This window comes from Telmatherina bonti (assembly GCF_933228915.1).
Source record: "Telmatherina bonti genome assembly, chromosome: 3".
NCBI lineage: Eukaryota > Metazoa > Chordata > Actinopteri > Atheriniformes > Telmatherinidae > Telmatherina > Telmatherina bonti.
This window is the reverse complement of record NC_136621.1, coordinates 33,622,192-33,637,237: the sequence shown is the minus strand read 5'-3', so window position 1 is coordinate 33,637,237 and position 15,046 is coordinate 33,622,192. Positions and strand designations below refer to the sequence as shown.

The window sequence follows — 15,046 nt, the reverse complement described above, 5'->3', positions numbered from 1 at the left end:
GGACCCAAACGCAGAGATGAGGGGAACAGGGATGTAGATGCTAGTGGCTTTATTTTACAAAGGCACGCAACAAAGGACACTCAAGGGACTAACTACAACCAATGATCCAGCAACAAGGAATGAAAACTGAGGAGTATAAATACACAGAACAAAACGAGACACAGGTGAAACAAATTAACTAAATGAACCCAGGTGAACTCAATAACGGGAAATCAATGAAGCTAAACAAGAACCGAGGAACTAAACAGGAAAAACTACAAAATAAAACAGGAAGCCCAAAAAACAAAGCACCGAAAAACCCAAATCATGACAAGTGGATGTGATACAGAATCACGCGATTTATAAAAATGGTAACAGTTTTCTTGCTTACCTCTAAGCTTGGTAGGAAATAAATATTTTTATAAATATATTACAAAAAAATCCTTTCATCAACAAGTATTTGACAGTAAAATCCATTTTGTGTAAAAGCATTATCTCTACTGGCTACCAGGGATTATGCTGCAGGAGTGAGAAGATACTGTGTGATTGTTTCTACGGGTTAAGCATGTGATTCTTGCAGCTTTCACTGCATAATGGCTTTGTAACCTACATCCATCATTTGCAGATGTGCGTTATATGTAACAGTTTCCTTATCAAAGAGGATTAACGTGGGAAAAAAAGAGAAAAAAAGGGTCAAAAACATTTAAAAATATATACACAAAGATTTGGTATGTAGGTTATTCAATGATGATGTCTTTCGAGAGCTGACTGGAGTTCATAATTAAATTAAAGTAAATCCAGTGGTGTAGTGGTTCCTCAAGAAGTGGGTATGGTCTCAGTTTTTTGCCCTTTAAAAAAAAATTAAATAAAAAGAGATGCAGCTGGCGTCAGGCTGCATATGAACATCTTTACTATGTCTATGGACAGGCTAAAGTTAACAGAGCTGCTGGCTAACTGCACCAGTTTGGCACTGGTAACATCAGCTGAGATGCTGGCTGACATACATTCATCATAAAAGCATCACAGGGGCTTTAGAAATGGGTATACTCAGTGCTAACTGAAAATAACTGGGAATACTCTGTATAAGTGTGTATACCCTGAACTACACCACAGAGTAAATTAATAATATTCACTGGCTGATGACCATCCATATTTCAGCTTTGTATCCCCCAGAAGAAGCTCATTGTGGTAATTTAGCTCATTTGAAGAATCTTCTTGGCACTTCACTGCTTTATCTTGACTGCAAGACAGTTGAAGGGACCATTAAAGCTGTAGGCAAAGCAGATGGGCAGATGGTGGATGTGTTGATTGATTTATAATGTATGTACAATGTATGTATTAAAGAAGGGGAGCTCAACACATTTATTCCTCCATTTAAGAATATTTAAAATGATAAGGCAGCATTGCTGATGACAATATTCACATTGAGCAATTTTAGCTGCGATGGGACGAATGAAACATGAACAAGCTTCTTCTCAAAAGTCACTTTTTATTTGATGAAACTAAATATAGAAATAAAATGAAACATTGGCTGTGGCATTGTGCAGCCTATAAATCTGAGAACTTCATTAACATATTTGTGACCTAAACATGTTGGCAGATTTTTAAACATGCAAAAGAACATAGAATACGATTTGATTAATTTTATGTTGCAGAGGTTTTGTGTTTTCTTTCAGTTTGTCACTCGGCTTTATGTTAACAGAAAAATTAGACCCCAAATTGTTGTATTCTGCAAAAGTATCCACATTTCTATCAAATTAAGACCCATAAACGCAGGTAGGAACATGATGTGACAACAGCGAAAGCAGTTGTGTTGAAAGTGAAATGTAAATGTAAGTAGTTATCTGTGCTAATAATATCAGGATTTCAAGTAATGATGAACTCACATTACTTGTGACAAAAAGTAATATTCTAAAGCATAACGTGTATGAGTTATGAGTCCTCTTTTCTGTCATCTTTCCACCTGTGCCGCTGTGCATTCTGGGATAGCAGGCTGCCCAAAGTCCACACCAGTCACCTCAGATGCATGAAACAAAACAACATCTGGGATTTTGGGGAAGACTTGTCTTGAAATGTATTTGAAATGAAACATACTTGAAAAGAAAAAATTACTTCAGTTGTTGGTAGCATATTTCTTCCTTTTCTCTTAGAGTGGGCTATCATTATAATCTGAGATGTTGGACAACCCAGGGCCTTCTGATGTTGGTTTCAAGGGGCACATCCTTCATTTTCCACCATACGTGCTGATTGAGCAACAAACTTGACATAACTGAAGATGAGGTTCACTTAATATGACATATGTTCTTACAGGTTGCCATTTTACTGAATTAGTTTTTACAAAGAAGATAATCATCCACCAGTTAGTAGCAAAGATTTATTGTAGAAGCTTTTGTATAAGTGTAGTTAGTTTTTTTCCAAGCACAATTTTGAAAAACTTTACATAAGAGATATTTAGACTATTTTTTATAAAGCGAGAAAGAGGGTGGGAAAGACTTTATGGCGGGGTTTGGAGGTGGAGAAGAGGGTTATACTAAGAAGAGGGAAACGTATCCCAGAGGTGTCCAGCTTCCGAGGTCTTCAATGGCCATAACCCTGCAGGTCTTCAACATGCCCTTCTCCAACAGACGGGCCTCAAAATAATAAACCATCGTGCAGATTTAGTTTGAGTCAGGTGTGTTGAAGCAGAGACACATTGTAAACTTGCAGGACAGTGACCCGAGAGGACCAGCTTTGGACATCCCTGACCTATATTAAGATAGGAAATGGTTGCTTTCCTCTCTCAGCCGTATAAAAGCTGGGATATACTTGGAATATAATGCAACTATATGCAAGCTCTTAAAACACATTCTTACATGCACTGCTGTGATAACTGTGGTCAGATTAGACCAATAAAAAACCTTTACAAGTATAATCTGGATTACCAAGTGCAAATAGGCTTTATTGAACAAATACCCATATTTGATCCCTTCATTGGACATTTACAGCTTCTGTATGCTAGACCATGAAGCTGCATGCAAGGGTTGTAGTATGAGATGCTTGATGTGGTAAAAGGGGATCAACGCACTTCCCCAGCAGTTCTGGTTTATTGCCCGCTTGCACTGGTACTGGATCCTTGTTTCTAACCACAAAGACTTGCATGGTTACATCCAGTAAGATATATAGCATTTTGTTGACTGAGTAATTTAGTCAATTTCACATTTCCTTCCTTTTTTTTATTTAAATGTAAATGTATTTAAATGTCCCTTTAAAAATGTCTCTTTTTATGAATTCTGTAACAGCTAAAATAAATAAATGAGTGAATAAATAAACTGATATTAAAAGAATGTAATTGAGAAAACATGTTCAGTTTAGTAATAAATTAGCGGAATATATGTGCGCAAGTGCCTGTACATGACAGAAACAGAGAGCGAGACCTATGTCTTATGAAAAATAAAACATGATGTTTCAGATGAGACATTGTTGGGTCAGTAGAGCACAGAAATGTTACAAGAAACTTTGCATTATAGGAAAATGTATTTTGTACATGCAAAACTCTAGCAAATAATCCCACCCAATATATTTATGCCCAAAAATTAATATTATAAAGCAAAAGGATATTTATTAGGCTATATACAAGCTTATGCATGACATATTAAAAAAAAAAAAAAGATCTATCATATTTATTTAGATGGCTTCACAAAACTGCCTAAAAAACATTTGTTTCTTACAAAAAATGACAGCAATGATTCGGTTGTGATGATGAAGCTGCGAGTTTACAGAACATGTTTAATTTATTTTCATTTCTAAATGGTCAAAGTGCCGAGAGAGACCCAGAGGGAACCACAGAGGGCCAGCAAACAAATATGTTAGGCCAAGAAGAGGTCACAAAATACTTTTTTAATAAGAGTGTTTCCAACAGACAGACACATGTGTTTGTCACAGCTGTGCACAGCTGGCTGCCGCTTCTCATTCCTGCTGCTGCATGAAACAGCTGAATTATTAGTGCAAGACATCAGAAAGCCTGACATCCCACTCTCACTGTGTCCTTCTAACCCTCTAAAAATAGACCAGAGAGAGAGACACACACTCAGCGGAAAACAGAGTTTGTGAACCATGCACTGTAGATCGGAAAGGAAAGTAAAGGCTGTTGACAGATATAAATATTCATGCAATCTAAAAGGATCTGGACGAAGAAGACATACTAGAATAATGTGCAAATGCACCACATGAAGAGAGCAAAGCACATTGTAAATTAAAGAAAACAATAAGAATTTGTTGGTGCAGCATTTATTTCTGAATGTTTATAGACACTCGCTGTTTTTGGTATTTAAAAAAAAAAACAGCAGTGCAAAATGTTAAGCAACAGGCGATCCCATGTGCAGCTGAGTTTAAATGTGTAGTTTCATTGAGAAACTCTGCAGAAATGTCACTAGTAATCATTTAATAAGCCAAGAATAATTCTTGCATTCAGTGTGTTGCACGGAGGAATTCTGTTTTTTTCTCATTTCATCACAATGTTTCCAGGTTGCTGGTGTTCATGGGAAAAACATTCGTGGAAGGCAGACAGTGGGCGGTAACTGGTCTGGTCAGTAGGGCAACAATGCAGAGCCGCTGCATGGAGTCGGGCATCGGTCCAGCAGTAACACTTCTGAAGCAGCAGGAATTTTGGAAAACTTCAAAGTGGAGTCACATGAATTCCTTGGTGGGAAGGGACCAACTTGCTTTTACTCAAATACCACACAGCCAGATTAAGAAACAAGTCCCTCAGTTCTGCTGAGGATTAAGACACTAAAAACACCCAGGAAGAGTAGTTTTATGTCCCTAACAGTGTTCCTTCAAAAATAATTTCAGCTTAATAAAAAGCCATTTTTCAAATGCATTTCTTAAATGATTGGTTTGTTGTTTCAAGTCAAATTTGTGTCTCTTGTTTCCATATTTTGGCAATCCAGTTATAGCTGTTGGACGTCACAGCAAGTTTTGTACAAGTTCCTTTCTGTTCCTTAATGTTGCTCACGTTGTGCTATTTTCTTTTAACCATTATGTATCCATGTGCTGAGTTACTATTTCTGTGATTTGTTTCTATCACACCTTGTTTTTTCTTTTTTTTTCTATAACTTTGTCATTACACAGTAACACATAAACTTCTGATTTACTTGATTTGTTTAATATCATAAAAACATTTTAGTTTTAGAGTGATGTTTTCTGGCTCCTTAACTTGTTAAAAGTTTAAACTCAAACAAGTATTTTCAGTGACCTAGTAAAATTATACTTGTCTGGACTAAATTAGTGGTTCTTATATGAATCTCCTTTACTGTCCTGTTATCTGTTTTAAGTCTGTGGTTTATGCTGACCTCTGGTGGCTCATAACTATATCTGATATGATGACTCGCCATCAACTCATGCTTGGGGTTCCAGTCTCAAATATGGCACAAATGGCTCATTCTAGGAGAATAAAAATATGGCTGGTATTTTAGCAAAATTATTACATACCAAACTAAATGTTAATTTTGTAAGCTATCTTTACATTTTCTGTCATTTACCTTTGGTTTTGTTACAGACTGCACCTTTAAGGACACAAAAAAGTCAAGATTTGTTTGCCGTATAATGTCATAAAAAGTTGGTACAAAAAAAAAAATATTGGTCTGTAAATGTAAGTGTTTGTATTTTTGCAAAATAAAAAAAAGAATAAACAAATACAATTTTCAATCATCTCAAAGAAGCATGTTTGTGTTATATAAGGCCGCTATTCTCAAAGCGGTGTCCTTGGACCCTTGTTGGTTTATGCGGTTTGAGGTCCGCAAAAGAAAAACAAAAAACAGAATGGGTGAATGACTTGATGTTGGGGCCACCATAGCTGAGTTAAATTAACATATTTTCCTTGAGATTAACCAATCAAGGCAAAACTGCATGTTCTGTAACCCAGTGTATTAGCTTTTGGCTGGCAGTCAGACTTGTGATAAAGACTACAGAGAATATAATGTGTCTTCGTGAAACATGGTGACAGAATGTTTGGACTGGAGAGTGCAGATTCACCTGGGTTAGGGTTCAGACAAATATCAAAGAAATGATTGACAGTCCGCCGCTGAAAGTACAAATATTGTAAAGCGAGGCAATAAACCAAACCACACCGTACACTGATCAGCAAGGTAAGAAATCAGAAATGTTTTTTTTTTTTTTTTTTTTTTATATAATTCAATTCAATTCAATTCAATTCTATTCAATTCAACTTTATTTATATAGCATCAAATTACGGCTTTAGATGCTTTACAGACAGAGAAAAAAAAAACATGATGAAAGCCAATTCATAATAGCCTATATAAGGAAACCAACAGATTGAGTTGGAGGATCCAACTCAATCTCCCATCCTGAGCAAGCACACTGGCGACAGTGAGAAGGAAAAAACTCCCTTTTAACAGGAAGGAAACCTCCGGCAGAACCTGGCTCAAGGACAGGCAGCCATCTGCCTCTGCTGTGTGGGGGGAAGAGGACAGAAAGACAACAGACAACAGGAACTGCTACTCCCGGCCAAGGAGACCTGCTGAGACAAGAGACATACATGTTAATGATGCAACACTGCTATTGGGGGGGGGGATGAAAGAGAGAGATAAAGCTCAGTGTATCAGGAAATGTCCCTCAGCAGTCTAAACTGCTGGGGGACATTCTCAAGGGAGTATTGAGAAGTCAATTAAGAATATATCTTCAAAAGTAAAGGGAACGCTAAAGTAACACGTTATAGATCTGAATGAATTAAATATTTTTTATTAAATACTTTGTTCTTTCCATAGTTGAATGAGCTGACAACAAAATCACACAAACATTATCAATGAAAATCAAATGTATAAACCCATGGAGGTCTGGATTTGGAGTTATACTCAAAATGAAAGTGGAAAAACACACTACAGGCTGATCCAACTTTGATGTAATATTCTTCAAACAAGTCAAAATGAGACTCAGTAGTGTGTGTGACCTCTGTGTGCCTGTATGACCTCCCTACAATGCCTGGGCATGTTTCAAAGTGACAGAACTATGGTGATCAGCTAGCCTTGCCCTCTGGTTTTGGTTTGATAGTTTTTTTTAAATATTTTTATGCATGACAGTTTTATTTGCTGTGCATTTTATGTTGTGGGCAAGGTCACTGATTGCCAACTAGCCACAACTGGCATTCCTCCTCCCTGCCACTAAGTTGGCAGGGAGTTAATTGGCCAACTGGGAACAGGTGTGAGGCAGGTTTAAGGCACGAGTGGAAGAAGGCAGGAGGGGCGAAGGAGAATGTGACCACTATGGAACGCAAGCAGCTTGGGCTGCGCTATCTTAGACTTAGACTTAGACTTAGACTTAGACTTAGACTTAGACTTAGACTTAGACTTAGACTTAGACTTAGACTTTGACTTTGACTTTATTGTCCCCAAAGGGAAATTCTTTTTCACGTACACAGCACATGTTTGACAACAAAAAGGACAATGACAACAGACCACAGAAACAACATACAAATACAATGAACAGAGTACACTCAGCGCCCCCTGCTGTTTAGAAATGTTATGACTGAGGGGATCAGGCTTGATGGGCCTTGAAAGGACTGGCACCAGCAGCAGGAGGGAAGGACAACAAAGGGAGAAGGACTATGGCAGCGGGAACCCAAGGAGGATGGTGGCTCATGATGTGGAGCGCTGCTGTGGTGATCGCCAGCCAGACTAAGAGACAACACAATGCCAAGTCAACAGCTAAGTTAAAGGAAAGTCGGCACATCTAGCTGTTGTGTGAGTGGGCTGGTTCCCCTCATGTAAGAGTGCCTCATCCCCTGTTCTGTTTCCCTCCTAGCAACCATGTGGCCGAGACTGAGGTGGGCGGTGGCGAATATCCTGGCGTATGTTTTAATTATTTTTTTTTTTATCCTGGGACTTTTAATAAAAAGAACTTTCATCCCTTCGACCCTTTTCCTGGCATTCTGTTCCTTGAGCAGTGGGGAACTATCTGGAATCACAAGAACCCTATGTGACACATCCTCCTGATGAGGCGGCAGATGTTCTCCTGAGGGATCTCCTCCCAGACCTGGACTAAAGCATCCGCCAACTCCTGGACAGTCTGTGGTGCAACTTGGTGTTTGTGGATGGAGCGAGACATGATGTCCCAGATGTGCTCAATTGGATTCAGGTCTGGGAACCAGACGGGTCAGACCATAACATCAATGCCTTCGTGTTGCAGGAACTGCTGACACACTCCAGCCACATGAGATCTAGCATTGTCTTGCATTAGGAGGAACCCAGGGCCAACCGCACCAGCATATGGTCTCACACGGGATCTGAGGATCTCATCTCGGTACCTAATGGCAGTCAGGCTACCTCTGGCGAGCACATGGAGGGCTGTGCAGTCCTCCAAAGGAATGCCACCCCCCACCATTACTGTCCCACTGCCAAACCGCTCATGCTGGAGGATGTTGCAGGCAGCAGAACGTTCTCCATGGTGTCTCCAGACTCTGTCACATGTGCTCCAGTGTGCATCTGCTTTCATCTGTGAAGAGCACAGGGCACCAGTGGTAAATTTGCTAACCTTGGTGTTCTCTGGCAAATGCCAAGCGTCCTGCAGGGTATTGGGCTGTAAGCACAACCCCCACCTGTGGATGTCAGACCCTCATATCATCCTCATGGAGTCTGTTTCTGATTGTTTGAGCAGACACATGCACATTTGTGGCCTGCTGGAGCTCATTTTGCAGGGCTCTGGCAGTGCTCCTCCTGTTCCTCCTTGCACAAAGGAGGAGCTAGCGGTCCCGCTGCTGGGTTGTTGCCTTCCCACGGCCTCCTCCATGTCTCATGGTGTACTGGCCTGTCTCCTGGTAGCGCCTCCATGCTTGTCAAAAATAAAACTACAATCCAGAAAGTCACAGAAATGGACTTTGAGCGTTTGCAGAAATTGAGCAACAGATCTACAGATATTGCTAGAAGCTGTAAAGATATCCGGGACATTTATGGTGAAAAAGAAGGTAAGCATGCACGACTTGTTTCAGTTTCCTGAAGGAACATAAAAAAAAAAAAAATCATAGATATAATAAAAAGCTAGTTATTAATCACCAGCAAACACTGATCATCATTTACAATGTTTCCAGATGGGTTGTACTACCTGACCACAGCTTATGGCACAAAATATCAGACTTTCTGCGACATGACCACAGCTGGAGGAGGCTGGACACTGGTGGCCAGTGTTCATGAGAACAGCCTTCCTGGACGCTGCACAGTGGGCGATCGCTGGTCCAGTCAACAGGGAAGCAATCCTGATCTGCCAGATGGAGATGGGAACTGGTCCAACAGAAACACCTTTGGAACAGCAGAGGGCGCCACTTCTGATGATTTTAAGGTACGGAGGATGATCTGAACCAACAGCTGCAAAATGTTAAAGCAGGGGTATTCAGTGTGGTCCTACGAGGGCCACAATCCAGCAGGTTTTCCATGTATCCTTGTTCTAACACAGCTGACTCAAATCAAAGAATCTCTCTGCAGAACCTGATAAACACAATTTCTGTGTTAAAAAACAAAGACTAAAGTGAGACTTTTGCATGTTTTTTGTATTCCACAGAATCCAGGATACTACGACATCTTAGCAGAGGACATGTCGGTTTGGCACGTTCCCAACAACTTTCCAATAGAGCACTGGAACTTAGGCGCCATCCTCCGCTACCATACCAACAACCGCTTTCTTCGTCTGTACGGGGGAAACCTCTTTTATCTCTTTATGGTAACTGACATCATACATGTAAAATTTGATAAGATTATGCATAAAACACTAAACAACATTCATTAATTTGCATAGATGAAGTCAATCTTTTTTTGTTTCATCCTTTTCCTTGCAGCTGGATGAGGTCTAGACTCAGAAACTACAAATATATTTACAATATTTTCTGTTGCTAAATGGCCCAAAGGTTGAAGGTTCAGCTTTTACTCAATTAGAACAAAATATTTTCCGAGTTTAAAGTATTAAAAATCTGTTTTCAATCACTGAGGAAACCTTCAGCTCTACAGATGCACATGTTCATGACAAGATTGTGACCCTCTTACAGCGATATCCAGTGAGATACAACACTGGCTCATGTGCTGACAGAGGGCCGGCTGTTCCCATTGTGTATGACCACGGAGACAAGGAGCTCACCAACAATCTATATGGACCAAACTCCAGATGTAAAATGCTCAAACATTATACAAAATAAAAACATCCTTTTTAAATAATAATTTGAGAAGAAATTGAGTTTGTTCAAATGAAAAATCTGGACTTTACTTTGTGTTTTCTTTTATCTCTGATTGAAGTGGAGTTTGATCCAGGCTATATCACATTCAGAGCAATAAACAACGAACGGGCAGCCATGGCTATCTGCTCTGGAGTAAAGACGAAGGGATGCAACACTGAATATGTGAGTCTGACATTAGTACAGTTAGTAGTACTTACTGACAGGTTATGTATTAACTTGGTATCTGAACCTTTCCCTCTGCTGTTGGTGAGTTAAGGAAAGATCTACACGGGGGGCAAGAGGAGGCGACTGCCCCCCTACTTCAGAGCCTTATCTCTGATGTCACCTAACATTTATATATTGGTCAAAGTAAATTTTTTTGTATATCCAAAAAGCCTTCATAGACTGAAATAACAGATCAGTTCATAAAAAAAGATGATTAAAATTTTTCTCATAGGTCCCTGAAAACTTTAGCAATGGTTCCGCTTTAAACACAAGTCTACTTACCACATCGGTGACCTGCGTTGGCATGTCATAGACCTGTAGGAAACAAACCGTCTGCAAACTGGCAGAATGGAGCGACTTCGCTTCCCAAATAGTGAAATAACAAGGGGACCAAGTTTTAAGTGACAGCTCAGTGTGGTCATTAAAAAGTAGGCGTTGAATATTATCCGAGGTAAAGCGACCTTTCAGAAAGCCTGTCTGATCGGGATTTATTATTTTTCCTATTACCTCTTCCATCCTATTGGCCAAAACTTTTGAGAAAATTTTTAAGTCAGCATTAATCAAAGAAACTGGGCGATAGTTTGCACATTCAAGGTGATCTTTTCCTGGTTTTGGTATAACAGTTATTAGGGCGGTATTAAGGTCCTGCTGAAATGAGCCAGTATGCAATGCATACTCTATTGCCTCAAGCCAAATTGGCCCAAGAAGGTCCCATAATTGAAGGTATAGTTCCACTGGAATACCATCAATTCCTGGTGTACGGCCTTTCTTGGTGCCCTTGACTGCCTTTAACAACTCCTTCAGAGTTATGGGTTTATCCAGGTTTTCAGACTCTTCTGCTGTTAAGGTAGGAAGATTTAGTCCTGCAAAAAGTTCATCCAAGTCATCTTCCAGTGGAACTCCATCACTAGAATATAAATTTTCAAAATATTCCCTAAAAATTTTATTTATGTCTTCAGTGGAGGTCAACACCCCTCGTTGGGTACATTTAATTGCTGATATGGCTCTCTTAGCCTCCTGTTGTTTTAGGGTCAGTGCCAGAAGATGACTTGGTTTACTGCCCTCAGAGTAATATTTAGCTTTTGTCACCTGCAACATATATTCCACCCTATTTCTAAGTAAATCATTCAGCTCTGCTTGTCTGGATTTAAGAATGTTTGCTTTGGCTAAATTATCATCTTTTTTAATTTCGCGTTCCAGATTTTTGCATTCATCTTCCAAATCTGAGATTTTTTGTAATTGTTGTCTGTGAAGCTTTGAGCTAAACTGTACTGCCACGTTACGAATACATCCCTTAACTGATGGCCATATTAATGTCTTATCTGCAATGGTACCCCTATTCAGAGCTATAAACTCTGATAATTGTATCTGTAATTGCTTCAAAAATTCATCACACATTAAAAGTGTAGTGTTAAACCTCCATCTACTATTCTTGTTCTTAACCATACTGTAGTTAAATGTTGATAATATTGGATTATGGTCAGATATATATCTAGGCAAAATATCTATTGAGCTAACTGTAGGCAGAAGACTAGTAGATACTAAAATGTAATCAATTCGCGAAAATGTTTTATGTCTAGCTGAGTAGAAGGTGTAGTCTTTTCCCGAAGGATTGTGTATTCGCCATATATCCTTTATGTTCAAATCTGTCATGAAAAGGTTAAGTGCCTTAGAGGCAGCATCCTGAGAGCCTGAAAATACCGAAGTTGATTTATCGAGGTCCATGTTCACTTGGGCATTCATATCAGACCCTATATATAGCTGGTAATCAGAGAGTGATAGTAGTCTTTTTGTAATAGAGGGAAAAAAGTCACTTTCAAAAGTATTTGGTGCATACAAATTAACAAGAGCAATTTTCTTCCCTTGAGCAGATAGGCAACAATATGTCATTCTTCCTGCATCGTCAGAACCCGTTTTTTCACTTGAAATATTCAAATTTCGCCTCATAACAATCATAGCCCCTTTTGTGCGTGTACCGTCAGCTGCCCATGAAACTGGTTTAAATAATCGATTCTGCATCCTCATTACATCATTTGGTCTCAAGTGAGTTTCCCGAAGCATTGCTATGTCTACTTTTTTTCTGCTAAGGAAATCTAAAATCTTGGATCTTTTATAAGGACAGTTTAAACCTTGAACATTAAGAGACATTATGTTGAGACTTTCCGATCTAACAGCATCAGTGCGATTTTGAGCATTATTCACATTTCTGGTGGTGCCCCCCCTTACCCCAATCCCACTACCTGCGCCTCCCCCGTTTCTCCCCCCTTCCCCGCCGCTGTTACGTCCCTCCTGTTGCATCCGTCAGTGTCGCTTGGCAATGCGAACGCCAAACTCCGACCCCCTCTCCTTAATTGTATAAAATTGAACCCCCAGTCAACTAGTATCTTAACCTAATGTCAACAACTGAGGTAAAGTTAGTTTGATGTTTGATATTCAACAGATATTCGGACACCCAGTCTCCCGACCCAAAGCCACCTCGTCGTGGGGTTAAGATGCACGATGCAACGGTCTTCTTAACTTCATACCTTCCATCTATATTTGAACACCCAGTCTCCTCGTAATGAATTGCCGACCCTAAGCTGCTTTGTCGTGGGGTTGTGACAGCAAATTTCACCGCAGCGGTCTTCACCACCGGCGGATAGTTAGGGACCGTCAACAAATTAACCATGGCAGAATTTAAACATAACTATCTCCGCAACCACTGGGGCTATGAATGTCAAAACAATTTTAAACAGCTTACGATTTATCTGTGAGTGCTACACTGCCTTTATTTTCTCCATTTTCATCTAGTCCTATTTTATATGAATTTTTAATCAATTCAAACATCAATAGGTTTTTACTCACGTGACTTACACACCTAAAGTCACAAACTAATTACTAGTCCAGTCCTGCCACACATTGCACAGCCTTTTATTTTCCTCATTTTCATCTTGTGGGATTTTATATGAATTTTTTAAGATTTCAAAGTTCAATAGCTTTTTAGTCATGTGACCTACACACTTCAAACACTGCCTAATGGTTCAGCTAGTCCTGCCACATGTTGCACAGCCTTTATTTTCTCCATTTTCATCTCGGGTTATTTTATATGAATTTTTTAAGATTTCAAAGTTCAATAGCTTTTTAGTCATGTGACCTACACACTTCAAACACTGCCTAATGGTTCATCTAGTCCTGCCACATGTTGCACAGCCTTTATTTTCTCCATTTTCACCTCGGGTTATTTTATATGAATTTTTTAAGATTTCAAAGTTCAATAGCTTTTTAGTCATGTGACCTACAAACTTCAAACACTGCCTAATGGTTCAGCTAGTCCTGCCACATGTTGCACAGCCTTTATTTTCTCCATTTTCATCTAGTCCTATTTTATATGAATTTTTTAAGATTTCAAAGTTCAATAGCTTTTTAGTCATGTGACCTACACACTTCAAACACTGCCTAATGGTTCAGCTAGTCCTGCCACATGTTGCACAGCCTTTATTTTCCTTGTTTTCATCCTGTGGTATTTTATATGAATTTTTTAAGATTTCAAAGTTCAATAGCTTTTTAGTCATGTGACCTACACACTTCAAACACTGCCTAATGGTTCAGCTAGTCCTGCCACATGTTGCACAGCCTTTATTTTCTCCATTTTCATCTCGGGTTATTTTATATGAATTTTTTAAGATTTCAAAGTTCAATAGCTTTTTAGTCATGTGACCTCACTACCTCAACACACTAATTGCACAACAAGTGCTGATATTTTTTTATTCATTTTATTTTTATTTATCTCTTTTATTTAACTTTTTATTTTATTTATTATTTGTCTATATTTCAGCATTTTTCTATTGTATGAGCTTACCAGTATATCATGTAATTATTGCATATTTATGCATTATATTCCATCCATCCATCCATCTTCTGCCGCTTTTCCGGGGTCGGGTCGCGGGGGCAGCAGCCTAAGCAGGGAAGCCCAGACTTCCCTCTCCCCAGCCACATTTGCCAACTCTGCGGGGGGGATCCCGAGGCGTTCCCAGGCCAGCCGAGAGATGTAATCCCTCCAGCGTGTCCTGGGTCTTCCCCGGGGTCTCCTCCCAGAGGGACGTGCCTGGAACACCTCACCAGGGAGGCGTCCAGGAGGCATCCTGACCAGATGCCCGAGCCACCTCAACTGGTTCCTCTCGATGGGAAGGAGCAGCGGCTCTACTCTGAGCCCCTTCCGGATGACTGAGCTCCTCACCCTATCTCTAAGGGAGAGCCCGGCCACCCTGCGGAGGAAACTCATTTCAGCCGCCTGTATACGAGATCTCGTTCTTTCGGTCACGACCCACAGCTCATGACCATAGGTGAGGGTAGGAACTTAGATCGACTGATAAATCGAGAGCTTCGCCTTCTGGCTCAGCTCCTTCTTCACCACGACAGACCGGCGCAGAGCCCGCATTACTGCAGACGCCGCACCGATCCGTCTGTCGATCTTACGCTCCATCCTTCCCTCACTCGTGAACAAGACCCCGAGATATTTAAACTCCTCCACTTGAGGCAGGACCTGACTCCCGACCCGGAGAGGGCAATCCACCCTATTCCGGCTGAGGACCATGGTCTCAGATTTTGAGGTGCTGATTCTCATCCCAGCCGCTTCACACTCGGCTGCGAACCGCTCAAGCGAGAGCTGGA

The 15,046-nt window shown here is 40.1% G+C and overlaps 1 protein-coding gene across 1 annotated transcript in view; it reads left to right on the top strand.

Moving 5' to 3' along the window:
• Nucleotides 1-8,841: 8,841 nt before the first annotated feature.
• The window catches only part of LOC306773928 (intelectin-like), a gene marked incomplete at both ends in the record, with an annotated part of 14,443 nt that continues 8,238 nt past the window's right edge, over nt 8,842-15,046 (top strand). Inside the window, 5 exons of the mRNA XM_079263873.1 lie at nt 8,842-8,935; nt 9,059-9,306; nt 9,526-9,684; nt 10,007-10,124; nt 10,251-10,354. Of these exons, the coding sequence (XP_079119999.1) occupies nt 8,842-8,935; nt 9,059-9,306; nt 9,526-9,684; nt 10,007-10,124; nt 10,251-10,354 (723 nt within the window). The remainder of the gene's footprint in view (nt 8,936-9,058; nt 9,307-9,525; nt 9,685-10,006; nt 10,125-10,250; nt 10,355-15,046) is intronic.